At 40.8% G+C, this 26,577-nt stretch overlaps 19 protein-coding genes and 1 non-coding gene across 20 annotated transcripts; 12 read left to right on the forward strand and 8 right to left on the reverse strand.

The window, feature by feature from the left end:
• Positions 1-275: 275 nt before the first annotated feature.
• ZYRO0G11176g (uncharacterized protein) lies at positions 276-593 on the forward strand (the record flags this gene model as incomplete). Its single annotated transcript, XM_002498430.1, has 1 exon — positions 276-593. The coding sequence occupies one exon, from the start codon at positions 276-278 to the stop codon at positions 591-593; it is 318 nt and encodes a 105-aa protein (XP_002498475.1).
• Positions 594-745: 152 nt separating this feature from the next.
• On the forward strand, positions 746-1,897 carry MCY1 (putative cysteine synthase; the record flags this gene model as incomplete). Its single annotated transcript, XM_002498431.1, has 1 exon — positions 746-1,897. One exon carries the CDS (start codon positions 746-748, stop codon positions 1,895-1,897), a length of 1,152 nt encoding a protein of 383 aa, XP_002498476.1.
• A 167-nt stretch (positions 1,898-2,064) lies between these two features.
• Positions 2,065-3,936, forward strand: SNU71 (Snu71p; the record flags this gene model as incomplete). The annotated part of the gene is made up of 1 exon (XM_002498432.1): positions 2,065-3,936. One exon carries the CDS (start codon positions 2,065-2,067, stop codon positions 3,934-3,936), a length of 1,872 nt encoding a protein of 623 aa, XP_002498477.1.
• A 952-nt stretch (positions 3,937-4,888) lies between these two features.
• On the forward strand, positions 4,889-9,352 carry MSB2 (Msb2p; the record flags this gene model as incomplete). The annotated part of the gene is made up of 1 exon (XM_002498433.1): positions 4,889-9,352. The coding sequence occupies one exon, from the start codon at positions 4,889-4,891 to the stop codon at positions 9,350-9,352; it is 4,464 nt and encodes a 1,487-aa protein (XP_002498478.1).
• Positions 9,353-9,695: 343 nt separating this feature from the next.
• On the reverse strand, positions 9,696-10,646 carry EAT1 (putative hydrolase; the record flags this gene model as incomplete). Its single annotated transcript, XM_002498434.1, has 1 exon — positions 9,696-10,646. One exon carries the CDS (start codon positions 10,644-10,646, stop codon positions 9,696-9,698), a length of 951 nt encoding a protein of 316 aa, XP_002498479.1.
• Positions 10,647-10,812: 166 nt separating this feature from the next.
• Positions 10,813-11,361, forward strand: ZYRO0G11286g (uncharacterized protein; the record flags this gene model as incomplete). Its single annotated transcript, XM_002498435.1, has 1 exon — positions 10,813-11,361. The coding sequence occupies one exon, from the start codon at positions 10,813-10,815 to the stop codon at positions 11,359-11,361; it is 549 nt and encodes a 182-aa protein (XP_002498480.1).
• Positions 11,358-11,768, reverse strand: REC102 (Rec102p; the record flags this gene model as incomplete). Its single annotated transcript, XM_002498436.1, has 1 exon — positions 11,358-11,768. One exon carries the CDS (start codon positions 11,766-11,768, stop codon positions 11,358-11,360), a length of 411 nt encoding a protein of 136 aa, XP_002498481.1.
• A 530-nt stretch (positions 11,769-12,298) lies between these two features.
• On the reverse strand, positions 12,299-13,411 carry RBG2 (Rbg2p; the record flags this gene model as incomplete). Its single annotated transcript, XM_002498437.1, has 1 exon — positions 12,299-13,411. The coding sequence occupies one exon, from the start codon at positions 13,409-13,411 to the stop codon at positions 12,299-12,301; it is 1,113 nt and encodes a 370-aa protein (XP_002498482.1).
• Positions 13,412-13,628: 217 nt separating this feature from the next.
• On the forward strand, positions 13,629-13,710 carry ZYRO0G11352r. Its single transcript has one exon. It is a non-coding gene; the product is annotated as a tRNA-Ser (tRNA).
• Positions 13,711-14,510: 800 nt separating this feature from the next.
• Positions 14,511-15,290, forward strand: CIR1 (Cir1p; the record flags this gene model as incomplete). The annotated part of the gene is made up of 1 exon (XM_002498438.1): positions 14,511-15,290. One exon carries the CDS (start codon positions 14,511-14,513, stop codon positions 15,288-15,290), a length of 780 nt encoding a protein of 259 aa, XP_002498483.1.
• A 27-nt stretch (positions 15,291-15,317) lies between these two features.
• On the reverse strand, positions 15,318-15,611 carry MVB12 (ubiquitin-binding ESCRT-I subunit protein MVB12; the record flags this gene model as incomplete). The annotated part of the gene is made up of 1 exon (XM_002498439.1): positions 15,318-15,611. One exon carries the CDS (start codon positions 15,609-15,611, stop codon positions 15,318-15,320), a length of 294 nt encoding a protein of 97 aa, XP_002498484.1.
• Positions 15,612-15,696: 85 nt separating this feature from the next.
• BNA1 (3-hydroxyanthranilate 3,4-dioxygenase) lies at positions 15,697-16,227 on the forward strand (the record flags this gene model as incomplete). Its single annotated transcript, XM_002498440.1, has 1 exon — positions 15,697-16,227. The coding sequence occupies one exon, from the start codon at positions 15,697-15,699 to the stop codon at positions 16,225-16,227; it is 531 nt and encodes a 176-aa protein (XP_002498485.1).
• Positions 16,228-16,355: 128 nt separating this feature from the next.
• On the forward strand, positions 16,356-17,087 carry MDE1 (methylthioribulose 1-phosphate dehydratase MDE1; the record flags this gene model as incomplete). Its single annotated transcript, XM_002498441.1, has 1 exon — positions 16,356-17,087. The coding sequence occupies one exon, from the start codon at positions 16,356-16,358 to the stop codon at positions 17,085-17,087; it is 732 nt and encodes a 243-aa protein (XP_002498486.1).
• Positions 17,088-17,111: 24 nt separating this feature from the next.
• On the reverse strand, positions 17,112-17,423 carry LSM8 (U4/U6-U5 snRNP complex subunit LSM8; the record flags this gene model as incomplete). Its single annotated transcript, XM_002498442.1, has 1 exon — positions 17,112-17,423. One exon carries the CDS (start codon positions 17,421-17,423, stop codon positions 17,112-17,114), a length of 312 nt encoding a protein of 103 aa, XP_002498487.1.
• A 775-nt stretch (positions 17,424-18,198) lies between these two features.
• On the reverse strand, positions 18,199-19,053 carry TDA10 (putative ATP-dependent kinase; the record flags this gene model as incomplete). Its single annotated transcript, XM_002498443.1, has 1 exon — positions 18,199-19,053. The coding sequence occupies one exon, from the start codon at positions 19,051-19,053 to the stop codon at positions 18,199-18,201; it is 855 nt and encodes a 284-aa protein (XP_002498488.1).
• A 319-nt stretch (positions 19,054-19,372) lies between these two features.
• Positions 19,373-20,386, forward strand: TES1 (palmitoyl-CoA hydrolase; the record flags this gene model as incomplete). Its single annotated transcript, XM_002498444.1, has 1 exon — positions 19,373-20,386. The coding sequence occupies one exon, from the start codon at positions 19,373-19,375 to the stop codon at positions 20,384-20,386; it is 1,014 nt and encodes a 337-aa protein (XP_002498489.1).
• Positions 20,387-20,462: 76 nt separating this feature from the next.
• On the reverse strand, positions 20,463-23,306 carry ADE3 (trifunctional formate-tetrahydrofolate ligase/methenyltetrahydrofolate cyclohydrolase/methylenetetrahydrofolate dehydrogenase ADE3; the record flags this gene model as incomplete). The annotated part of the gene is made up of 1 exon (XM_002498445.1): positions 20,463-23,306. One exon carries the CDS (start codon positions 23,304-23,306, stop codon positions 20,463-20,465), a length of 2,844 nt encoding a protein of 947 aa, XP_002498490.1.
• A 633-nt stretch (positions 23,307-23,939) lies between these two features.
• On the forward strand, positions 23,940-24,428 carry ESS1 (peptidylprolyl isomerase ESS1; the record flags this gene model as incomplete). The annotated part of the gene is made up of 1 exon (XM_002498446.1): positions 23,940-24,428. The coding sequence occupies one exon, from the start codon at positions 23,940-23,942 to the stop codon at positions 24,426-24,428; it is 489 nt and encodes a 162-aa protein (XP_002498491.1).
• Positions 24,429-24,507: 79 nt separating this feature from the next.
• On the reverse strand, positions 24,508-24,942 carry YCH1 (phosphatase YCH1; the record flags this gene model as incomplete). The annotated part of the gene is made up of 1 exon (XM_002498447.1): positions 24,508-24,942. One exon carries the CDS (start codon positions 24,940-24,942, stop codon positions 24,508-24,510), a length of 435 nt encoding a protein of 144 aa, XP_002498492.1.
• A 372-nt stretch (positions 24,943-25,314) lies between these two features.
• PCT1 (choline-phosphate cytidylyltransferase) lies at positions 25,315-26,532 on the forward strand (the record flags this gene model as incomplete). The annotated part of the gene is made up of 1 exon (XM_002498448.1): positions 25,315-26,532. One exon carries the CDS (start codon positions 25,315-25,317, stop codon positions 26,530-26,532), a length of 1,218 nt encoding a protein of 405 aa, XP_002498493.1.
• Between the last annotated feature and the right edge of the window lie 45 nt (positions 26,533-26,577).

Here is a 26,577-nt window from a genome sequence, read left to right on the forward strand (position 1 = left end):
GTATACTATAATAGTTAATTCAATTCTATTATTATTTTATTATTTTTCTGGCAGTGACGTTGGGCTTGTCACTGACATTGGCCATGTCGCGCGACACAAATTAATTTCGACATGGCATAGAGAAATAGAGAATTAGAGAAATAGAGAGTTAGAGAAATACGTTCCTCCAAGGATACAGTATTTGCATTTATAAACAGCTTGAATTTTTAAGAATCATTAAAAAACCTCAATTTAATATACTTTTACCACGCAAATAAGTAGCTATTCTAATTGCTATGACAATCGCTATGACAACTACACAAATATTGAGGGGATTTTCACAAATTACGTACATGCAATACAAAAGCCTACCACCTGAAATACAGGATGAATATCTTGATTGGGCTCAAGAACAATGGGAAAAACAATGGGCTCAACTTCAATTCGAGCGTCAAGGCGGTGTTAGCGGAATTGCCAAGAAAAAAGCTGAACAGGAAGTTCAATGGCTTGAACGTGTTACTACTTGGTCATATTTACATGCCTATATTCCTCGAAATAGATGTCGTAAGAGTTCGAGAGTTTATTATTCAATGTATAATTCTGTATCTTTGTGAATTTACGTATGTTCATATTTTACGTTTAGTTAGCGTTACATTATTCGACAGTTAAGTTAAAAAAATCTCTTTTCGACTACAAAAGCGTACTGTTGAAAAGGTAAAAGATAAAATAAAACATACTTGAACTTGGAGAGCGGTTAAAATCGGTGATGTCTATTGATTCAGGCTATTGGAAAAATGCTGTGACCTTCGTTTCCGTTTCCCTAGCGGCATACACATCTTGGAAGTACTATCAAGCAGTTCTTCGTAGGGATACACCTCCAGTCAAACAAAGTGTAGATGAACTAATCGGTAATACCCCATTAGTGCTTATAAAATCTTTGTCCAAGGCTACAGGTACTCAGATCTATGCAAAAATGGAATTATGCAACCCAGCTGGAAGTGCAAAGGATAGAGTCGCATTTAACGCTATTAGAGAGGCTGAGCAAGATGGTCGATTGATAAAAGGCGAACCGGGTTGGGTTTTTGAAGGTACCAGTGGATCTACAGGAATCTCCATTGCACTTTTATGCAATTCTTTAGGCTACAGAGCTCATATCTCATTACCTGATGATACTTCAAATGAAAAATTATCACTTTTAGAAAGTTTGGGGGCTACTGTTAATAAGGTTAAACCTGCGAGTATTGTAGATCCTAATCAATATGTGAATGCTGCAAAGAGAGCTTGTGAAGAATTGGTTAAGAAGGGTGGAAGGGGAATCTTTGCCGATCAATTTGAAAATGAAGCTAATTGGAGAATTCACTACGAGACCACTGGTCCTGAAATTTATAAACAAATGAATGGTCTAATAGATGGGTTTGTCGCAGGCTGTGGTACTGGTGGTACCATTACAGGTGTTTCCAAATATTTGAAAGAAAGAATATCTCCTCATGTAGTATTAGCAGATCCACAAGGTTCAGGTTTTTATAATAGAATAAATTACGGCGTTATGTATGACAAAGTGGAAAAGGAAGGTACTAGAAGAAGACATCAAGTGGATACAATGGTCGAAGGAATTGGTCTGAATAGAATTACAAGAAATTTTGAATTAGGTGAACACTACATCGATGAGTCTATTAGAGTCACTGATGACCAGGCATTAAAGATGTCAAAGTTTTTATCGGTACAGGATGGGCTATTCATTGGTAGTAGTACGGCAATTAATGCTGTAGCTGCAGTGAAACTCTCTAGAAAGCTGGGAAAAGGTTCTCGCATTGTTATAATTGCATGCGATTCAGGTTCAAGGCATCTAAGTAAGTTCTGGAAGACAGCTAAAGATGTGGATCGTGATATATCCCTTGAGCAAGTAATGGTAGATTAATGAATTTTAATAAATAGAAAAGAAATCTATATATACGTTTGTCTCCATCGCGGTGTTCTACTCGTCATCATGATGATGTTCATCTAGAACCGAAGTGAAAATTCAAAGGGCTTAACTTCAACGCAATCCACGACAAGAAGACGAGAAAGATCAAGAACAGGAAACCAATGAGTGAGATTATATATGTCTCTCCACAACTATATCTGAACTCTGATACCAAATGGAAGAGCGATGGCGAGAAACCTGGTTACATACCTATCTTGAGAGCCGATCTTTACAAGTTCCAGGAGTCGTTGAAGGGTGTTCTTTCCAGTAGAAGTGATCAAAACCAGGGAAAAGATGGTAACCTGAATAGTATAACCTATAGCATAGGATCAGATGCCAAAACGGAATACGTCGCTAATTCTGGTCCTGATGGTGTTAATCAAGGTCCAACAGGATCCACCAAATTCCAAACCTTACAACATTTCCTACCAATAAGCCTTGAACAACAGCTACACACTGTTTCCATCATGGGAATACCTGTAAAGGTAGCTAATAAAGATGTAGAGACTTTTTTGCACCAATGTATTCGATTGCTGCTCCAGCATCTGGATGCCGCCCAGCAACGATATGAGGATTTCTGGCAATGCTGGACTAGTGTACAATCCTTAGAAACCCAAGAAGTATTTGTAAGGTTCTCTGACATTGACAGTAAGTTATTTGCTTCATTTGTTAAGATTGTACAGGGTTGGTTTCAATCTGATAAAAGACCAGGAGCCGCTGAAATCCATATGGATGTCAACACGGAACAATTGATTAAGGACCAACAGGTGGAACCACGCAAGCCCAGTGATACACTTATCGATTCTTTGAATCGATTGTGGCAAGAATTGGATCAAAGTCCCACTGATAAAACTCAAAAGCAAGAATCTAACGTTGAATACCAAGTCGATCTAACGACTCTTAGCGATCTACCACAAGACTCCCTGGATCAACTATGTCAAGATATAGTCAAATTCCGTACTCGTGTGCTAACCATAGAACGAGAGAAACGGGTGCGTGAATCATACGAAGAAAGTAAGCGTCGTAGACAACAAATGATGATGATCTTTGATCAAATACGCAGGAGCAGACGTGATGCTGGTGATGATCGAGCAGAACTAGAGGAAGAAGAAGAAGGGGAAGAAGAAGAAGACGAAGAAGAAATTGAGGCCGGTGATGAAGACGATTGGACATTAGAGCAACGCCGACAAGATCTTCAAAGACAAGAAGCTGATCACCGATACAAGTCCCTACTCACACAACTACAATCTGAATGGGAACCCGAATTAGCTGATTTACAGAGAAAACTCTTCAGGGCTAATCATTATGAACAAGTGAGATTGGAGGAACAACCACTCCATCTCAAGGAATTGTCACATCTCGCCGTAGATCCACATTATGACCACAATAGATCCTACAGGCAAGAAGAAGAAACAAGAGATGAAATTGACAGGAAAGAACATGTTATTGAATCGACCGAAACGAATATTCAAAACAAAGAGCAACTACTAGAGGGGAAACAAAGTGCTGCTACTATTTACAATAGTGCCGACCAGGACAACGGCGCAGAGAACAATGCGGCTGAGCAACAGTTCAAGATCAAATTCGCATTCAAGAGGGCTATTGATAACTCCACAAGAGCCCTAAGCGATGAGGAAGACGAAGGAAGGCCGATAGTGGCCCAGGTGTCGGATACCCCTACTACCCCTACTTCTACCACTACAACTACCACTACAACTACCACTACAGAAGCTGCTACAAATGCTCCTGACGTATTGCCTGAAGACGGATTAGATACCAAACTGGAAGAATTAAACCGTTCAGGACTGGTACAAGAACTTGTGAAAGAGTATTTGGGTGTCTATGAACAAGAATTAGTAGACTACATCTTCGATACCATCCGCAAAGAGCGTAACAAGGTCGCGCTTTTGACGGAGCTAAGGGAAACTTTTGACGAAGATGCAGCAACCATAGTGGAAAACATTTGGGGTAGCGTACATCTCACCACTTCATGAATCCTCAAGGACCAAATAAGATCTACAAAACATTGCAAATATGTATCAAAAACGCCAAATGTGAAACAAACGCGTGAAGTAAACCAAAACACCAAACAGTTTGAGGCTTACCGTAAGTGGAAATTCTTTAAAAATCGCATCTCAGTTTGTACGAAAGTTTTTCGCAGAACAACTGCTAGAGGGAAAACATATTCAGATCCGACGCGAGTTGAAACATGTTTCATATTTTTCAGCCTCAACTACGACTAAATTGGAGGTCTCGATCTGTTTAGTATTGCCCTTTAGTTGACCAAAGAAGAACCAAAATCAAAAACATGGAGAGATGGTGAATGGGAGCGCCAGATACTCCAAGAGAGGCGAAAATGGAAGTACCAAAGCGACTCTGTTGAGAGGTGTAATTCTTCCTTTTTTTTTTTGTTTTCTTTAGGTAAAATTTCTGATCACCTACCTCAGTATACTTCCCGTTATTCAAAAGTGATCTAAACAAGACCTTACTAAACCAAACACTTCGTCTTTCATCTAACCTATCCCATCTATCTCCAATCTTCCTTTCCTTTTTATTCCTTCCAACTTTTTTCATTCTTTTTAAAAGCCATTAGTACTAGGTATCGATCAATTATTCCTTCAAGGCAGTTCATAGCACATTATTCCTAGTACCTACTAAGAAAGAACTCAAAGACCTGTTGGAAAGGGCCCATCCCAGTCGTTTTATCAATCTGCATTTTAGAGGTAAAGGAAGAACAGGTTATCAAAAGAAAACCAGGATCCAGGTGAATATAGAATAGAATATAACCAAATACCTGAATCACCAATCGTTCATTGTAAACGTGCCATAAGAACAAAACCTGCCGGTTTATCAATTGGTCAGTGTAAAAGAAACGAATAATAACAATACGTAGCCAAAGATATCTGAACTTCTCACAAGCTCTCTACACTACACATTTGAGTCGCTATGCATCACAGATCTTGTCTATGGCGCATTTTAGTGCTACTATTAAGTTTGCAACAAGTATATGCAGACTGGCCATCTGGAGGTGGGTTTGATAGTAGTCAATCGATAGGATCTCAACAAGATATACCGTCCTCTAATCCAAATGGTGGTAGTTCAAGTTCACCAAATGCGAATGGGGCTTCTTCGGCTGGTTCCGCTTCCCCATCAACGACGCCTTTTCTAGAATCCTCAGATTCAAATAGTGGAAGGCCGACTGCTGCGAATTCATCACCTTCACAGGCTGTAACTTCGAACTCTGGTAATCCTAACGACGCTAATACACAAGGACAAGAATTAAGTTCATCACAACCTACTAGTGGCAGTTCAGCTCAAAGCCAACAATCATCTGTATCCAGTTATCCATCCGCTGCTTTAACTTCGAATTATCAACCCTCAATCTCATCCTCAGCACCTGGAACTTCTATTTCACAAACTCCTTCTACCTCTCAAGGGCTGGCCTCTAGTATAGAGGCTCTTACATCTGGTTCACAGGCACCAGATTCAAGCTCCCAAACTCAAATTTCTAATGCCTACTCACAGGGAACTACTACTTCTGGATTTCAATCTAGTCCGCAAACTCCCTCGAGCTCACAAGGACCGACTCTAAGTTCACAAGGACCAGCTTCAAGCTCGGAAACGTCTCCCTCCAGTTCACAAGAACCAGCTTCTAGCTCACAGGGGTTGCCTTCAAGCTCGCAGGCCCCTACTTTTAGCTCACAGGGATCAACTTCAAGCACACAAGGGTCTACTCCAAGTTCAGAAGCGTCTCCTTCCGGCTCACAAGAACCGGCTTCTAGCTCGCAGGCCCCTACGTCTAGCTCACAGGGATTGCCTTCAAGCTCTCAAGTTCCAACTCCAAGCTCAGAGGCACCCTTTTCAAGCTCTCAAGTTCCAACTCCAAGCTCAGTGGCACCTTCTTCAAGCTCGCAGGCCCCTACTTCCAGCTCACAGGGACCAACTTCAAGCTCAGAGGCACCCTTTTCAAGCTCTCAAGTTCCAACTCCAAGCTCAGAAACGCCCTCTTCAAGCTCTCAAGTTCCAACTCCAAGCTCAGCGGCACCCTCTTCAAGCTCAGAAGCATCTCCTTCCAGTTCACAAGAACCAGCTTCTAACTCGCAGGCCCCTACGTCTAGCTCACAAGGATTAACTTCAAGTTTCGAAGGTTTATCATCCAGTTCACAAGGGGTTTCATCAAGCTCTCAGGAACCATCTAGTTCCCAAAGCACATCGTCAAGCTCGCAGACGCCTTACTCAAGTTCTCAGGCTCCTACATCAGACTCGCAAGCTCCTGCTTCTAGCTCTGTTTCACAACCTGCTCTCTCAGTGTCTCAACCATCGAGTTCTTCTGCACAGTTAGCGGCGGCCTCTACCCCAAGCAGTTCAAGTACAAGTTTGTCGATCTCAAGCTCCCAAGCCGCTAGCTCAAGCTCTCCTGTTCCAAGCACCAGTTTTGAAGCATCAAACTCAAATTCTGAAGTGCCAAGCACCAGCTCTGAAGTACCAAGTTCAAACTCTGAGGCGCCAAGCACTAGCTCTGAAGCACCAAGCTCAAGTTATCAGGCACCAAGCACCAGCTCTGAAGTACCAAGTTCAAATTCTGAGGTACCAAGTGCCAGCTCTGAATCATCGAGCTCAAATTCTGAAGTGCCAAGCACCAGCTCTGAAGCACCAAGCTCAAGTTATCAAGCACCAAGCACTAGCTCTGAGCCACCAAGCTCAAGTTATCAGGCACCAAGCACTAGCTCTGAGCCGCCAAGCTCAAGTTATCAGGCACCAAGCACTAGCTCTGAGCCGCCAAGCCCCAGCTCTGACGTACCAACTTCTAGTTATCAAGTACCAAGCTCCAGCTCCAGCTCCGAAGTAGCAAGTTCAAATTCTGAAGTACCGAGCTCCAGCTATCAAGTACCAGGGTCAAGTTCTAAAGTACCAAGCTCCAGCTATCAAGTACCAAGCTCCAGCTATCAAGTACCAAGCTCCAGCTCTGAAATTCAAAGCTTGAGTTCTCAAGAACCTTCTAGTTTAACATCGCAACTGTCCAGTTCTGGCTCTACATTCAATGGGCTAACCTCCCAAACAGGAAGCTCTTCGAGCTCCAGTTCGTATGTGGTTCCATCTAGTTCCAGTTCATATGAGGTTCCATCCAGTTCTAGTTCATATGTGATTCCATCCAGTTCTAGTTCATATGTGATTCCATCTAGTTCCAGTTCATATGTGGTTCCATCTAGTTCTAGTTCGTATGTGGTTCCCTCCAGTTCTAGTTCATATGTGATTCCATCTAGTTCCAGTTCATATGTGGTTCCATCCAGTTCTAGTTCATATGTGATTCCCTCCAGTTCTAGTTCATATGTGGTTCCATCCAGTTCTAGTTCATATGTGGTTCCATCTAGTTCTAGTTCGTATGTGGTTCCCTCCAGTTCTAGTTCATATGTGATTCCATCTAGTTCCAGTTCATATGTGGTTCCATCCAGTTCTAGTTCATATGTGATTCCCTCCAGTTCTAGTTCATATGTGGTTCCATCCAGTTCCAGTTCATATGTGGTTCCATCCAGTTCTAGTTCGTATGTGGTTCCATCCAGTTCTAGTTCATATGTGATTCCATCCAGTTCTAGTTCATATGTGATTCCATCCAGTTCTAGTTCATATGTGATTCCCTCCAGTTCTAGTTCATATGTGGTTCCATCCAGTTCTAGTTCGTATGTGGTTCCATCCAGTTCTAGTTCATATGTGATTCCATCCAGTTCTAGTTCATATGTGATTCCATCCAGTTCTAGTTCATATGTGCCAACGACTTCAAGTTCATACTTAATTCCAACTAGTTCTAGTGCTAATGTGTTAACAATGCCTAGTTCGGACGTTGTCTCATTGAGCTCGAGCAGTATTGGTTACTACTCTGGTTCTTCAAGCTCAAGCTCTTCTATCCCTCCACCAACTTCGAGCACTAGCAGCTATGTGGACCCCACGGTCTCAAGTTCATCATTAGCTCAAGTCCCAACAGGTACAAGTAGCTATACCTATAGCTCAATTCCTTCGACTTCTTCCCAAAGCACAATTCAATCACAATCAAGTAGTTCACCGGTGTACACCGTTCCAGCCTCGACATTTAGTTCCCCACAAACAGGTTCTACGTCGAGCTCATTAACTACTGGAATTGCGTCATCGAATACTTCCCCAGAGACATCTTCGGCTCAACCTACGAGCTTGTTGACTCAAACTCCCTTGCCTGCTTCCTCCCAGACTTCCTCAGTTGCTACAGGAGGCTTCTCAAGCAGTGCTGCTTTATCTCAAGCGGTGTCCACACCTTCTGTCATCCCATCTACGGCAACTACCCAGTCAACGTCTCATAGACACGGTTATTCTATGACGCAGTCATACTGGCCTGTATCGGGACCAACAACTACTTTGGCACCCTCTAGCAGCACGACGAATGATAACTGGTGGGTGCCAACTAAAATTATCACTCAACCAGCTCCTAACACCACTGCCTCCAGCACTTCTTCCCAAGCTACCGCCACATTGCCTCAGGCAATTGCAGCTGCAACTCAACAAGTAAGACCTAAAGGCTATTCTTTACTAACTATCGGTTTCAAGAGCGCTTTGAATTACAACTTTTTGATATCCAGTCCGCTATCCTCTGCTCAGATCTTTGCTTTTCTACCCTCCATTTTAAACGATCCATTTCAGAACCAATTTAATAATGTTTCCATTTACCAGATCGTCCCTCTAAAATCTGAGTCTTTGGATTACTTGGCTACAGTAGCCGAAGTTTATTTCCCAACTAAACACATTTCTGATTTAAACTCTTTGATCACCAACAACGCAAGTTCTTTATATACGGATGCCCATGGATCAGCTAAGTACCTCGCTGAATTAATTGATCCTACCATTCCATTGACCGGTTTGGTTCCCACAGGTGACAAGTCTCAAGGGTTCGGATCAGATTCTAATTATGATTCCGCATCTTTTGACGGCGATAATGGTGGTTCAGCTTATGAAGGTGCTCTCGGATCTAGTGGAAAATTTACAAGCTCTAGTCATGGCCATGGAAGTTCTGGTGGTAAAACTGCTGGTCTAGTTGTCGGTGTAGTGGTAGGTGGTTGTACCTATCTGGCAGCGATGATTCTATTGGTAAGATACTTTGTCAAGAGGCAAATAAAGCGAAGTATCCTCAAAGACCCTGAGAACTGCAGTATTGATTCTAGTGATTCCAATTTGGATTTATCGCATCTTGAGAAGAGAAACAATAGTTTCAATGACCAGGAGTCAGTGTCACCTTCAATGAAAATTCATAACTGGATGAATCAAAGTCATAATGACAATATGGCTGGTTCCGACGTTCGACTGGCCAATGATGGCAGAAGATTTCAAGTTCCTAAGATTTCCAGACCAATAGCAACTCAAAACTCTTTGGGTTGGAATGAAGTTTGAACTCGGTAATCCAAGACAAAAAAAAAGAGACGAACCAAGTATCTATTACTCAGCTAACATAGACTGACGGACAAGAATAACGCTCCTTTTCTATCTTGTCTGATTTTATCTTTTCAATTTTATGTTGTTAAGGACGCTCTAGAATGAAGCTGCTCTTTTACTTAAAAGCACCAACTTCAATGATAATATCATCGCATACCCTATTTAAAAGGTGCTAAGACTTATTGTCGGCCCTTTATGTAACAATTACTAAAGACTGACCTTTTTCCGTTAACTTATGGTTATTTCCCATAGTCATGAATCAAGATCAAAAAATACATATAATAACGGCAGGTGCTGACGTCTAACTATCTTTTAAGAAATCAATCATACACTGCAAGGATTCTTCGGGCTTTTCTACCGTCATATTATGACCAGAATCAATTTCCTTGACGACAGCTCTGGGAAAATGTTTCTTCAGTAAGCTGTAGTCATCACTTATAGCCAAAGAATGCATAGCTTTCATAAACAGAGCGGGAGAATCAGTAGAAAGCTTAAATAACCCTTCCAAATTATCCTTACCTTGTAAATCGGGCCAGCCTATGATCTCATCAATAAGATTAGGAAATTCTTCTAATGGTATAGAATATTCGATGTAGGGATCTTGACCTGCTGTTGGCGGTTCGGCATTTCTCTTCACACTGTAAAATCCATTAGCAAAATACAAAGAGGGATCTCCATTGTTTGTAGCATTAGCAGGTAAACCTTGGAATAATTTTAGCAGTTTCTTTTTCCAATTTTTAGAGCCTTTTTCAATCTTAATTTCCTGATTTATAATCTTGGTAATGAGCTCGTAATTTTCGACAAGAACAGAATCCACAGCTACAGTTTCATAAGGTGGAGCGTCAATTGCTATACATTTAGAGGCATTGATTTGTGAACATAGAGTTGCTAAAAGGGCTACTTTGGCACCTAAAGAAAATCCAATTAACTGTACAGGTCTCTTATCACCAATGTGCTTCTTGATGAAATGAATCACATCCTTGGTAAAACTAACATAGTTAAAGGGTTGGGCAATTGGTGAATCCCCATGGTTTCTCAGATCGACAGAATATACATCAGTGTTTAAAGCATTTGCTAGGGGTTTACTGAAAGGTCTGAAAAGTCTACGTGATCCAAATATCCCGTGAATGTTAATGATCGCAGGCCTAGAATTCACAACGTGGCTGACGGGGTTAGGTGGTGGTTGATGGTGAAATGCCAAGTCCACAATCGACTTAAGGGGTATTTTCCCGTGATGTAGAAACCGCTTCATGTATAGTGCTTCTCGAGCAGATATACTATGTGTTTAGTTTTTGGGTAGTATTTTTCTTGTTGTTGTCCCCTACTCTTGAAATGTTTCTTCCATTCCCACTATAGGTCGAAACAGAACAGATGATTGATATCGACCAAGCCGTAAGTCCCCGAATTCCCCAAAGGATATGCCTGAATTAAAACGAATCCATAGGTCTGTTATGGATCCTGATAACAATACTGACGATGGTGAAGATGCTATCCCCATGCAACCCTTGGATATCGATGAGCAGGAAGATTTGATCCAACAGTTAGAGAAGGGAAACTCAAAGAGGAATCACCTTTATGTAAATGTTCTTACAGGAATTTATGCCATCTGTGGGCTTTCCTTTCTGTGTCAGACCAGAAAGTCTCTAGGTAAAGAATTTTGGGTTTATGGATTGGGTTGTATATCTATGGCGCTTTCCATCGTCAGCGTAAGGTATGAAATAGTAACCGATTTCCAAGTATTCATGACATCTCAAGTGCAGATGAACAACATTGCTCTCCAAAGATTTAATGTCGCGGTCTTAGTATTAGTAGAGTGGTTAGCGCTTACAGAATTACCGTTAGGAATGGTTTCTCAAATTCCCTTGTTTCTATTCTTCGTATCTATTCTAACAAAGAGATGGGTTAGATCAATGGAAAACGAAATAACTAGCTTGCGTGGTTTGAAATATAAGTATAAGAGCGCTTAATCGAGCGGTTGTTTCAAAATTTGGAAATCTATTCTTGAGGTTCGCCTCTTTGGCCTCAACAATTGGCATGCCGTTGTAGCAGTTCTTTCACCAGCGATCAATTGTACTGTAATTGGTATTAATGCTGAAGAATATACCAAGCTGTAAGATATGGGGCCTATATCTGTCTCTTGCGATTTGAATCTGTTTCTAGCGATCGTGGAGAACACCATGGGAAACTGAAATTCCAATTGGGATACAATCAAAGATGCCAGGTACTCGTTAAGTTGAGACACCACATCTACTGGACTCCACAGATGAGGACAATGATGGAAATCTGCATCGATTTTCAAATCAGTACAGTGAGCCACGATAGGGAGTTTAATGTGAGGTCTAAATTCTATAGGTTTAGCAAGTAATGTGGTCATTTTATTTGGATTCCATATCTTGCAATTAAGATCCAACTGTATGCAACTATTGTCATAGTTCCCATAACATTCTAATTGGTAAAGCAGTTGATCATGCCAGAAATGTTTGCTGTTTTGAAATGATTCTACTAGAAACTTCAATTCATTGGAGTCCAACAATTCACCGTTCCGATGGAAAGTAATGAAAAGCTGGAAATCTGTTAGTATCTACTTTGAAGTGATAGTGCACTAAACATTGGGCACAAATACATACTCGTAAAGGTGTTGGTGGCATCGGCGGCAATACTAGCACTCTTCCCTCAACGAATTCCTCGTGAGAACAAGAGATGTTAGCTTGAGATTTCCACTTAGAAATCAACTGATGCTTAATTCTACTATGCAAATATACAGGTTCAAACCTGAATAACATAGCTCTCCTTTTTTTTTTTTTCTTTCTTGGATACTTAGTAGTGAATGTTGTAAAAGCTACCGGTTCTTTCACAGACGAAGCGCTTAAATGATAACCCATAGTACAGATGATATATACTTATCTATTTAGTGAACAAAGAAACAACGTCTTCGTCATGAATTTTGTGATTTAGACCACATTTCTGTGGTGAATGCTTAGCGGATGACCCCCAAATCAATGCGTACTTGAATTGATCTTTGAAATCTCTGTGAATGCTATGACATAGATCACCCACAGTAGAATTGTTTCTAACGACCAATGGATCTGAGAAATCCGGTTTCACCCCACGTTTCTTGGTAAATACACGACTCAAATTCAATTGATACCATATTTCCTCCACGACGTCTTCCATACCTAAATCCATTTCACACGACATAACTACGGTATTTGGTTGCCTAGCTAAACGATCCACTTCCTCTAAAGATACCGAATCGATTTTGTTAAACACATAGAGACATCTGATGTAATTTCTATGTTGGTCGTTAATGATATCGATAAAATCGTCAATGGTACACTTGTCATCTCTAACCAACACATCAGCATTATGAATACGATAATCCTTTAGAATCATTTTAATGGAATCTTCAGTCAGAGTCGTCTTACTGGGGGAAGTGAAAGTAACTTTAACACCACCGGTATCCTTCTTTTTGAATGAGATATTTGGCTTCTCTTTATTGAGACGAATTCCCACGGCTTCTAATTCCTTTTCCAGCGAAGCTCTCTGATGTTCACTTTTAGTTGCATCCAAAATCATAACGACTAAATCAGCAGTACGTGCTGTAGCCACCACTTGTCTACCTCTACCTTTACCTTGAGATGCACCATAAATAATACCCGGTAAATCGACAACTTGGATTTCTGCACCTTGATATCTAAGTACACCTGGGACAGATGTCAATGTGGTAAATGCATAGTGTGCAATCTCGGATTTAGTAGTGGTAACTTTACCCAATAATGATGACTTACCAACGGATGGATATCCAATCAAAACGACACGGGCATCACCACTTTTAGCGACTTCAAAACCTTGTCCGCCACCACCACCTGAGTTTGCCTCATCTGCTAACAACTGTTGACGAAGACGTGCTAATTTACCCTTTAATAGACCCAAATGGTATTCGGTTGCTTTATTCTTCTGAGTACGAGCCATTTCATCTTCAATGGCTTTAATCCTTTCAGTAATTCCCATAGCCATCTTGAAAGGTTGTTACGAGAACGGGTGGAGATCTAAGGTGGGATTACAGAAAGCAGTAAAATAGGTTTTTAGGTGATTTTATGAGTTAGATAGTATGCAGTACTCAATGCGATGAGGTTGATTTTATTCGTATTACAATTTTTTTTCAGTTACAGAACATGACTGCATCGTAGCACTGTCACACTAACTTGATCTCCTTCTTCCAGAAGCTTTATAAGACAATTTGGCCGAGTGGTTAAGGCGAAAGATTAGAAATCTTTTGGGCTCTGCCCGCGCAGGTTCGAATCCTGCAGTTGTCGTTATTTTTTTAATGCTAGCATTACATCTGTGCAACTCCTGATCATACTTAAATGCAAGAACTGCATTTAATGCTAATTCATGGTCCATCATGGAAACATTTCAACATTTCCAACAAACACGTTAAAATGATCCTCCTCGACGTTTTAAACAATGCACCTGGCCAATTCACCACTTAGATGGAAAAAGCAACTCTGCTTCCTTACCAATTCGTTAGTCCTAATCTTCAATCCATTCCCTGTGAAACCATATTCAAGCATTCTAACGATACATTTTCATTCATCTGCACACACACACACACACACACACATGTATGCACTGCAAAGTAGAAACCTGCCAACCTTGAGGCCAAGTAAACCCTGTACAAGAGCTCTAACATCACATCCAAATGATAGCCTTAACCTCCAAATTTCTAAAAACCCTAAAATTGAATTGAAGAACAAAATGTGATGAACAAAGAAAAGTGCAGTAGCACTAGCACACTCTTGAAGCAACAAACCTTGTAACCTTTGGCTCAAACACGCTTGGGTACGTCCTTTAAATCCTGGTAAACTGCATGAGAAGTCTACCTTCCTCTAATATACCACAACCCATTGGAATAAGCCAATATAACTTGAAACCAATTGACGCTATTGATAGATCAATTGACCTCTATAAGACACTTTTATCTTCATCTTGACCTATCATGTGACGACCTTACAAGCTCTGGATTGCACCTTGAACTTGATGGACTTCTAACATAATTCAACTTCGAGCGTTGTTGCAAAGGTGAAAAACCATCAGGAGGAGGATCACCATCACCATGTCTAGCAAGGGTCTACGTATTTTAGTTCCAGTTAAGAGGGTTATCGATTACCAAATCAGACCAAGAGTTAACAAGACCAAGACTGCCATTGAAACTACAGGTGTCAAATTTAGTATTAATCCGTTTGACGATATTGCATTAGAGGAGGCATTACGTATCAAGGAGAAGAAAAAGGCTACTGTGGATGCAATTCATGCTATTTCCATAGGACCATCCAAGTCTCAAGACATTTTGCGTAACTGTTTGGCTAAAGGTGCCGATACTTCGACATTGGTGGATGCCGGTAGTCAAGAATTAGAACCACTAGCTGTTGCCAAAATACTTAAACAAGTTGTGGAAAAGCAGGGTTCCAATTTAGTTATCTTGGGTAAGCAAGCCATTGATGACGATAACAACAATACCGGTCAAATGTTGGCAGGTATGTTAAACTGGCCTCAGGCAACAAACGCTGCTAACGTTGAATTTGAAAATGGCGGTGACAGAATTAAGATTACAAGAGAAGTTGATGGTGGTGAAGAAATCGTCAGTGCTCCTCTGCCACTCGTGATTACTACAGATCTACGTCTAAACCAACCTCGTTATGTAGGTCTTCAGAATTTGATGAAGGCCAAGAAGAAACCAATGGATAAGTTGAAGCTAAAGGATTTCGCGGATTTGGATTTGGAATCACGTTTGAAACTGTTGCAAGTTGTGGAACCTGAACCACGTTCTCCAGGTATCAAGGTTGGTTCTGTTGATGAATTGGTTCAAAACCTAAAGGATGCTAAAGCCATTTAAAGTCGTGTGTATATATGATATAAGTACCTATTCCCTACGAGAAGGTGAGAGCATTGTCATTGCCATGCCAGGAGGTTTTTTGCTTAGACACTGACTCACATACCAACTCTCAAACTGTTGTGAACGTTTATCGTGCAATTCAGCTAATTGTACCAATTGATCACATTCATTGTACCAGGGGCCAAACATTTGACTTGCAGGTTGTAATGGCTGAAGCTTAATCTGAGGGATGTGCAATCGAGGTGGCACCTCGTGGGGAAATTTTGAGCCCCGAGAATTAACCAATGGTCTATTTCTTAGCGTTTCTTCTACCAAATCCATCTTGCACTGGATCCGTTATCTAAAGTATGTGTGACTAAGCTCTTACAACTCACAACCACTTCTTAATCACAGAAGACCACACAAAATGTTGAATACGACTCCTATCAATCTTGATCAATGGTTAAAAGAGAATTCACACCTTTTACAACCACCGGTTAACAATTTCTGTCTTCACAGAGGTGGGTTTACGGTGATGATTGTGGGTGGACCCAATGAACGTACAGATTATCACATCAATCCAACACCAGAGTATTTCCTTCAGAAGAAGGGCCATATGACTTTGAGGGTTGTTGATGAATCCTCTGAAGGTGACGATCGTTTTAAAGATATTAGGATTGATGAAGGTAGTTCTTACTTGTTACCAGGTAATACACCTCACAGTCCAGTTAGATATGCCAATACCGTGGGGATAGTCGTGGAACAAGACAGACCTGAAGGATCTCATGATAAGATGAGATGGTACTGTTCCAAATGTAGATCTATTGTACATGAAATTGAACTACAGATGCTTGATTTAGGTACCCAAGTCAAAGAGGGTATTCTAAGCTTTGAAAGCGATGTGAGCAAAAGGACTTGTAATAAATGTGGGACTCTAAACTATGCCAGACCAGTTTAGTTGAATCCATTGCGTATTTAATTTGGATATATTCTTGACATTTGCCAAGAACCTGCCTATTTAGCTGCCGTAAATCAATTGTAATTCGAACTACAACAACTCTTTCACAAGATCGCCCACATGCAAGGATGCCTACAGACGCTGATTATTTAATCGATTCTCAAGACCCTCGTCATCCAGCAAATTTGATCTGTACACTATGCAAGCAGTTCTTTGATTTCAATTGGTGTACTGGTACTGGTGGTGGTATATCCATCAAGCATCCACAGACTGGGCATCTTTATGTAGCTCCCTCAGGTGTGCAAAAGGAGCAGATGAAACCTCATGATATGTTTGTTGTTGATGGCAAGAGCTATGAGTATTTGAGGATCCCACCAGGTTTGAAACCAAGCGCTTGTACACCACTTTTCAATGCATGCTACAAGTACAAATCTGCTGGTGCTATTGTTCATACCCATTCTTTAAATGCTGTGACATGTTCACTAATATTTGGCCAAGAGTTTAGAATTAGAGGTGTGGAACAGATTAAGGCAATCCCAAGTGATCGTAAAGATCCCAGCACGGGTAAAGTATTAAATCTAAACTGGGACGATACATGTGTTATTCCAATCATTGAAAATAGACCACATGAGGACCAGTTAGAGGATCCATTAATGGAAACTTTTGAGAAATATCCTCATGCATGTGCAGTAATAGTTAGACGCCATGGTATATTCGTCTGGGGTCCTACTATAGAGAAGGCTAAAGTCATCAATGAAGCGCTTGATTATTTAATGGAATTAGCAGTAAAAATGCACCAGTTGGGTATTCCACCCGACTGTAGTGTGGGTCAGGAATCTAAATACATATCAAAGCATTAAAAGGCCTACGTAGATGTCTTTACGTTAATGTCTATACAACTTTCTTTGACCGACTTTCTCCCATATCAGATGCTCATTAGGGATCTTATTCTTTGTATCCTTGAGTGGATCAACAGTACCAGTTGGTGCATCATCTATAGGTCCCATAGCTACTATTTCACTACCACGAACTGCCTGAGCCATCGCCATTGGCCTCAGCGTACATCTATCTACAACATCACTTATAACAACGTTCGTATTCTTATCAAATCCTTCTAAAGTAGCCACTATACAATCACCAGCTGTTGTGATTACCAGGACCCGCCTGTGCAAGTAGTCTTTGAGTAGTGGTGACATGGGATTCTTGGGGATGTTTTAAGACTAAGGTTAACTTTAACATACTTGCACAACTTCAACTCACTTATAACGCGGCAAAGAATAAGACCAAAGTTACTATGAGATCTGAACTCTCAACAGATGTGTCATCAAGAATATCATCACCAGTAAGAACTTCACCTGAAGCTAAGTTGTGTGAAGCTGATAAGCAAATTCTTGAATGGGCAGGTAGATTAGAGATGGAAAGCGTTGACCTTAGGGAACAGTCATCACAATTGCTAAAAGAGTTGCATAAGAGTGGTCATAAGATGAGCGAACTGGTAAAGCAATTGGAATTTGTTCGCAATGGTAATTTAACCCAATTGGTGAACGGTTAGTGGATAGAATTGAAATACCCTTGGCGGAAGGCCGAATTGCAGGACTTAATACTAACTTCAGCAGAATTACGCAAGTGTATGGAATCACAATCTCAGATTCAATCGGTTTGGGACCAAAGGTTCCAAGAACAGTCGTTTCAAGCTCAAAATAACCAAAAGATTTTACAAGAATTGATATTTAGAATGTCCAAACAGCTGGAAGATCAACACGAAGTAATAACATCGATGTCCAAGGATATAAACGAAATGCAGACCCAGCAGATTCGAATAGAATCTAAAATTGATACCAAGAGGGACGATTGCAAAGTTTCTTCACTCTCCAAACGTATTCAAAAACGCAGAGATCTAGAATGCAGAACGATTATTCCATGGGAGGAAGTTGATCTAGATATGTACTCAGAGTTATAAAAATCAAAATCTCATTCTATGCACCTGTCCTTGATGCTAATCACATTACGCTGTAAATCCAAACCCAACGTCAATGTAGCTACAGAACCGAAGCTTTCACTTTGCACCAGTGGTTCGTAGTACAACTCATAACAGGGCCAATACCTATCCACAAATTTCTTTACCTGATCGTCATCCATTCCTTGACCCTTCAATTTGTGCAATTCCTGCTCCTGCTCGGCTCTCCATTGATAAACGTTTTTGATGTCATCTGCCTCTAGTATAACCCCCAGAGACTTCAATTCAGAATTCCCCCATAGTAGGTCCTTGTAAAACAGTAAATTAGCATTTACTTGAACCATATCACCACCACCTTGCAACAATGGGTGGCTATTGATCTCTTGCTTCGATAACAATGGATTAAATCCCAAGAACCACCCCTCCAGAACAAACACATCCAGTGGTAGGTCTACCTGGCGAAATTCACTGCGATCACCTTCACCATTGCACAGTGACTTGTCATACGTGGGAATATCCAATTTTCCCTCCTTACCCCGTACGACGTTCTCAATGCACTGGGTTAAGAGTGCAATGTCATGGGTACCGGGTAGACCCCTACCTTGTAAAAGCTTATTTCGACGAAAAGTCCTACTAAATTTCAATTGATCCTCATGTGTCAAGTAAAAATCATCAATAGATGCACCTGCAACTCGATATTTACTACCCAAATGTTTCACTATAGCATCTGTGGTAAAAGTCTTACCAGATCCCTGTGGTCCACATACAAACACAAACAGAGGCTCTGAACCACCTCCATGATCTCTACGTTCCATGAAAAGTGGTACATATTTGTCAACAAACTGAAGCACCCTCTCAACGGTTTCCATTGTCACTTGCACAACCTTTTTGATATCTGATATGAACTGCAGTGGACAGAGCGCATTAAGGATTTGATTATCAACTAATACCCTTGGAACTCTAATGTGCTAAAGAAAGGGTTCAATAAGAGGCTAGTCGATCCACGATGAGCTAATAAAATACCTCGTCTGCCAAACTATTGGTAATTGGGCTTATTATACTTTCCCTCCAATGGTGCATTAACCATCCCTCTCGGTTTTAATCACTATCTCCACCGTGGCATATAAAGGAAGATCAGATGGAGGTCAAAGAGATCATGGATCAGTATTATAGACACTATAAGGCACTATGGAATCGTTGTTTGCTGATATTGAGAAGATACTAGAGTTGCAATCTGTGTCCAAGAGCATCTATAGGAGTAAAAGGCTAGGTATACCTCCAGTAGGATCAAGAGGAACTTTTGGGGGGATTCTGCTAGGACAGTCGTTACTGGCTGCTATGTACACTGTGCCTACCACATTTGTACCTAGTTCGCTGCACTGCTATTTCGTTAATGGAGGTGATCCCACCGTTTTATTGCAATATGAAGTTGAGGACATACGTAGAGGCAAATCTTTTCTTCACCAACAAGTCAAGGCATACCAAGCTGATAAATTGGTTTCCATAGTGGCGGTTCTTTGGTCTCTCGAGAAACAGGTGAGTAAAGATGCTTTGCACTATTTCAAGACCTTGGAGCAGGACGAGTTTCCGCCAATGGATCGGTTTGAAGATGCAGGTCCCCTGTATAGAAGGACTGTTATTGAGACAAATGGATTGAAAAGATTGGATGATGATCTACCATCATTTAGAAACTTCAAGTTGAGAGACACTTTTTTAGACAGTTTCTTCAACGGTTGTGTGGACCATCGTTTCCCCACAGACTTCTTTCACTCTCATGGCGCTAAGAAGAAGCTAGACTACTACGTTAGAATTAGAGATCTAATTACGAACACTGGAAGAAATGAAGCGCCACAAGTGAGCGTAAATCCACGGAATGATTTCCGCTATAACTACGTGGCATTTTGTTATCTTTCAGACTCTTATTTCATCTTTACTGTACCCAACTTTCATGGATTACCGCTGTTCACCTATAAGTTTAGCGTAAGTTTAGACCATTCAATTCATTTCCACGGTGTACCAGAAGTTAATGGATGGATGTACATGCGAATTCATAATCCAAGATCTTATAAGGACAAACATTTGGTTCAAGGTGAATATTTTAATGCAGAGACTGGTCAAATTGTTGCATCAACTTCACAAGAAGGCTTAACAGTCTACCACAGTGAGAAAAAGATCAGAGAAATGATAAGACCAAAACTTTAATTCATCGATCTCTTAAGTCATATAAATATTTATCTCATATACATATTCTTACTATTTATGCGTTTTATGGTCGTTGTTAAAACATTCCCTCGATTTCACCATCTTCGGTCACTTCCACATTCATAAATCCACAATGGGTTGGTAAACCTGGGATAGTTTGAATCTCGGCTGCAAGCGCATACAAGTAACCTGCACCAACACTAGCTTTAATGTCTCTCACGGGGAAGACAAATCCTTTTGGCACACCCTTCAAATTTGCATCATGAGACAAAGAGTATTGAGTCTTTGCAATACATACTGGTAAGTGAGCGAAGCCTTGCTTAGTGTACAACTCAATCTTCCTTTGTGCCTCTGGCAAAAATTCTACATCTGCCGCACCATACATCTTTTGGGCAATTTCACGAATTCTATCCTCAACAGTACCTTGTAATCCATATAGGAAATCAAATTTACTAGAATCGATTTCATTCGTAGCCTTTACGATACCTTCAGCCAATTCAATGGCCCCAAGACCACCTTGTTCCCAATGGTTAGATACGATCGCATCAAATGCACCTGCTTTCAAGGATTCTTCTTTGATAACTTGATGCTCCAAATCAGTATCTGAAGCCATCTTGTTAATGGCAACCACCACTGGCAATCCATACTGCTTAGCATTTTCAATGTGTTTACCGAGGTTAGCACAACCTTTGCGTAATAAATCCACATTTTCTTGTAAATACTCTATTGGTAATGGTGCACCAGCCTTAACTTCAGGACCACCACCATGAACTTTCAATGCTCTTACAGTTGCCACAATTACTACAACATCTGGTATCAAACCTGATGAACGGCACTTGATATTGATGAATCTTTCACCTCCCATGGTAAAGTCGAAACCTGCTTCAGTAATCACATAACCCGATCTGTTCTTTTGCAAATCTACCGGAGTCTCTGGATCTACACCAGCTAATTTTAGCGCCATCTTATCAGCCAATACAGAATTTGCACCGATGGAAATATTGGCAAAAGGACCTGCATGGACAAACACAGGTGTACCTTCTAAGGTTTGCATGATGTTGGGTTTAATAGCATCTTTCAAAAGTGCAGTCATGGCACCAGCACAACCAATGTCCTCACAAGTAATTGGTTCACCACTCTTTGATGCGGCAACCACTATACGTCCTAATCTTTCTCTCATATCTTGTAGAGAGTTACTCAAGGCAAGAATAGCCATACATTCTGAGGCCACTGAAATGTCAAATGCCGTATGTCTTGTATGGCCTTTCTCGGTAGGAGCCTCACCAATGGTAATCCCTCTCAACATTCTATCGTTACAATCCACCACTCTTCTCCAAGTAATGGTTTCAGGATCAATGTCTAAACGTGCAAATTTAGTAATTTCTTCTGGTGTCAAATCATTTGGGTTAGTCTTGTCGATACCCATTTTCTCCAATCTTTTCAACATGGTTTTGGAGAATTTTCTAACACCTTTCTTAGCAGGCACTAAACGCTTGTAAAGTGGACCGTCCTTTTGAGTAGATTCATGAAACATTCTAGTGTCAATGGCAGCTGCCAACAAATTATTTGCCATTGAAATAGCATGAATATCACCAGTAACGTGCAGGTTGAATTCATCCATGGGGATCACTTGTGAATAACCACCACCAGCAGCACCACCCTTAATACCAAAAGTGGGACCCATACTTGGTTGACGTACATTAGCAAAGACAGTTTTGTTCAAATGTGCCCCCAAGGCTTGGGCTAAACCAACAGTAGTAGTGGATTTACCCTCACCTAATGGTGTTGGTGTAATACCAGTGACAAGAACGTATTTCCCGTTTTTTCTGTTTTGCAAACGATCCAATATTTTCAGATTAACTTTAGCCTTTGTAGATCCATATGGTTCCAATTCTGAAGGTAATATACCAGCTTCCAATGCAACCTCAGAAATGTCCTTTGGTTTTCGAGCTCTAGAAATTTCAAAATCAGATGGAACAGGTTTTTGTAAATTCAATGGCAATGGTTCGAATTTACGTAACTTTCCACCATTCTCCCATTCACGCTTAGCTGCAGTCAAGGTGTTCTTCATTAACATGGCAACGGTCATGGGACCCACACCACCTGGAACCGGTGTGATCAGTCTAACGTACTTGAGTGCCTCTTCGAATTCAACATCACCAACGCTTCTGTAACCGGATTTCTTACTTGGATCCTCCACATAGTTAGTTCCCACATCGATAACTACAACACCTCTTTTATTGTTCTTGAACCATTCACCTTTAACAAATTGGGCACAACCAATGCCCACGACAACAATATCTGCATCCTCTAAGTATGATTCCAAGTTTTGGGTCTTTGAATGTGCAACAGTAACTGTAGAATCCAAAGATTTAAGTAATTCTGCTACTGGTGAACCCACAATATCGGATCTACCAATGACAACAGATTTAGTACCGGAAATGGTTATTTCGTATCTTTTTAATAGCTCAATAATACCTAGTGGAGTACAAGGGTAGAAAAACGGTTTACCGCTTCTTTTGTTCAATTCACCAACGTTGAAGGGACCAAATCCATCAACGTCTTTACGAGCTAAGACTGATGAAGTAACCTTATCCTCATTGATGTGAGCTGGTAGAGGTAGCTGCACTAAGACACCATGAATGGAAGGATCTTCGTTCAGCTCTGAAACTTTTTCTAGTACTTGAGCTTCAGAAACATCTTCATTTAAGTGAACAAACTCTGTCTTGATATCGGCTTCTGCAGCAGCCTTACATTTCATACGCACATAAGTACTAGAGTCCTGTCTATCACTTACTTGAACAATAGCCAGACAAGGCTTGAAAGATGGATCCCTAGACTTGATATCAACAATCTCTTGAGCCACTTCAGAGCGAATCGCCTGTGCGCAGGACTTACCGTCTATTAACTGAGCACTCATATCCTCCTGAAAACTTGAAACTTATGACACTCTTACAAAAACCTTAGAAGGAGGTATCGACCGTCAGTTCCAGAGTAGTTAAAATATGAAATGAAGGAATGAATTCGTTTACGACTTGAAATGGTTCATCATCGATTCTCAATACAACCATTAGATGATTTTGATGCCGAGAGAAGTCAGCAGATAACCTCGTAAAGAGTCAGCCAAGCAATTTCATGTGATAAGAAATGTGGATCTCCAGGTGAGCAATAACAGTAAGGTGACGACCGAATCCATCGAGAATGAGATCTCCAAGGTCTCAATTACCTGTACGTCTCAATCTGCTCTTCTCATCGAACAATCGCTTGTCCGCCGTTAATAGTTCTAGCAAGCTAACTGGTTGGGCGAGTCATCAAGCACCTTGGCACTGTAAAGGTAGGACAGAGAGGCATAGTGCACTTAACCGCCTATCTTATGAGCTTTAAACCTCTTTGGAGCCATTTCTTTCATCCAACGTGAATCTCACGTGTAGTAGTAGAATAGTTTGTTATGTACCCATGAAGAATTAAAATCAAAACGGCCTTACTGTGAAACCCTTTGGTTAATCCAAGACATCATCTCACATAGATCAATTGCATATTACACTAATTACCCATGAGTGATACTGGATTGCCCTCGCCATGGACCGTTCGTTACAGTAGGTCCAAGAAACGTGAATATTTCTTCAACCCAGATACCAAGCAATCAATATGGGAAGAGCCAGAAGGTACAAATCACTCACAATTGAAGCAGTACCTTTCTGAACATCCTGTTCGTGTTAGAGCTCTGCATATTCTCGCGAAGCACTCAGAATCTCGTAGACCAGCTTCACATAGATCGGATCACATTACTCTGCCCAAGGAACAAGCCATACAGGAATTGGAACAGTTACAAAATAGAATTGAAAGTGGTGAAAGCTTCGAATCATTAGCAAAGGAACGTTCCGACTGTTCTTCATTCAAACGTGGTGGTGACCTAGGTTGGTTTGGTAAAGGTGAAATGCAACCTACTTTCGAAAAGACAGCATTCCATTTAAATGTTGGTCAAGTAAGTAGTATTGTAGAATCTGACAGTGGTGTTCACTTGATTAAACGAGTGGGCTAATCTAATACAGCTGTTTCAGGGTCTACCCTATCATTATGTATCATTTTTTCTAAATAATACTTATCATCTCATGTTGGTTTCACCATGACCATAGGTCAGGATGGTAGTCCTCAGTAACGGTGGAATCGCTGCCATAGAGGTCCTGCCAGTTGATAAAGCCACCACGAAGCACACTTATTTCGAACTTGTCTAAATCTGGTTCAGGGATCTCTCTGAGAAACTTCATAGCTGCGGATGGGCCCCTCTGCTGTGATTGTGCACAGTGGAACACAACATTGATAGTTGTGTCATTGGAGTTTGAGCTTCTCTTCTCCTGCAATCGATCCAATAGCTCAGGTATAGAGTCGCTGAACTTCTTGTAGGGATAATTCCATCCGCCCCTTATGTGACCACCTATATAGTCAGAACCTCTCACATCAATCACTTGGAATGGCGTAGAACTACCACGCTTCATCATATTAAACAGCTGAGACGCATCGATGTACTTAATGCTGGCCACTGTACGTGATTGCATTGTGGATTCTTGGGTTCTCGTAGTTGTAAAAGACCAATATGCGATGATCTTTAAGCCTTTCTCTCTTTATGGGCCTATTAGCATCCGGATTGATACATATACACAAGATCTAGGTACAGAGGAAAGAAAGGGTGAAGTAAACAGCTACGTGGGATTGATTAAGAGCATTTATAGATCCTCAGAATGGGCTTTTAGGTGTAATCTTGGACTCTCAAGTCTTCCACGTGATAATGATCCTTCGGATATCCTTTAAAGTTGTCAAAGTTTGCATCGTAAGAGAGTCAATAAACTACACAAACGAAATCTCATCTTGCATAAGGGAGCAAAAGATCTGGTAGGATACCTATTAGTCTTTCACTTGCTGCTATAGATATGGGACCATCAAGCCGGAATAAGTCGCTAAAGAGTAGATTGTCGAATACTTCGCTATCTAATCTCTTCCACTTGTCGAAGAAGAGAAAGCACAGTGATGATGAAGCTGAAAGTGAAGCTGAGGGCGAGGAAGAAAGTGAATTTGATTCACAGCAAAGCACTGATCAGAACACTACAGGTGAGACTGAAGATACTCAAGTGGCAAAGAGACATCACTCACAAAAACATGAAGAGGATAAAAAATTTGAAGAGGAAGAATTACAAAGAGATGCTGAATTACCAGAAGACTTGCGGAAATATAGACCAAGAGGTTTTAAGTTGAATATACCACCAAAGGACAGACCTGTTAGAGTCTATGCAGATGGTGTCTTTGACCTGTTCCATTTGGGACACATGAAGCAATTGGAACAGTGTAAGAAGTCTTTACCCAATGTTGTACTTATCTGTGGTGTTCCTAGTGACTCTGTAACTCATAAGCTTAAGGGTCTTACTGTGCTTACAGATGAACAAAGATGCGAGACCTTGTACCATTGTAAATGGGTTGACGAAGTGATCCCTAATGCACCATGGTGTGTTACACCTGAATTCTTAGCACAACACAAGATTGATTACGTGGCTCACGATGATATTCCTTATGGTAGCGCTGATAGTGATGATATCTATAGACCTATCAAGGAGCTGGGTCAATTTCTCACTACACAACGTACTGATGGTATTTCCACAAGTGATATTATCACTAGAATCATTAAGGATTATGACAAGTACTTGGTGCGTAATTTTGCAAGAGGTGCCACCAGACAAGAACTTAACGTATCTTGGCTCAAGAAAAATGAATTGGATTTCAAGAAGCACGTTAATGAGTTCAGAGCATATTTCAAAAAGAATCAAGAGAACTTGAACAACGTTTCCAAGGACTTGTATTTCGAAGTAAGAGAAATCTTATTACGTAAAACTTTGGGCCGTAAACTTTACTCCAAATTAGCTGGTGATGGTGGAGGGGAGTTACAAGACACTTTATCGAAGAGAGGAAAATTAATCAGAGAGAAATCGCCAGTCAGTGATTTTGCTAGCCAATTCACGGGTGAAGAAAAGTCGGGCTCAAGTAATAAATTAGAGCAAGGAAATGATGCTCACTACGAAAAGCATGAAAGATCACCCCGTAGGAGAGGTAGTAGTAGTACTAGTAAGAGAAGTCAACAGAGAAAAATGAAGCGCTAATTGACTTGTTGGCTTTAAATTTGATCTACTGAGTGTACCCACTGA

The sequence above is a fragment of the Zygosaccharomyces rouxii genome (genome assembly GCF_000026365.1).
Source record: "Zygosaccharomyces rouxii strain CBS732 chromosome G complete sequence".
Taxonomy (NCBI): domain Eukaryota; kingdom Fungi; phylum Ascomycota; class Saccharomycetes; order Saccharomycetales; family Saccharomycetaceae; genus Zygosaccharomyces; species Zygosaccharomyces rouxii.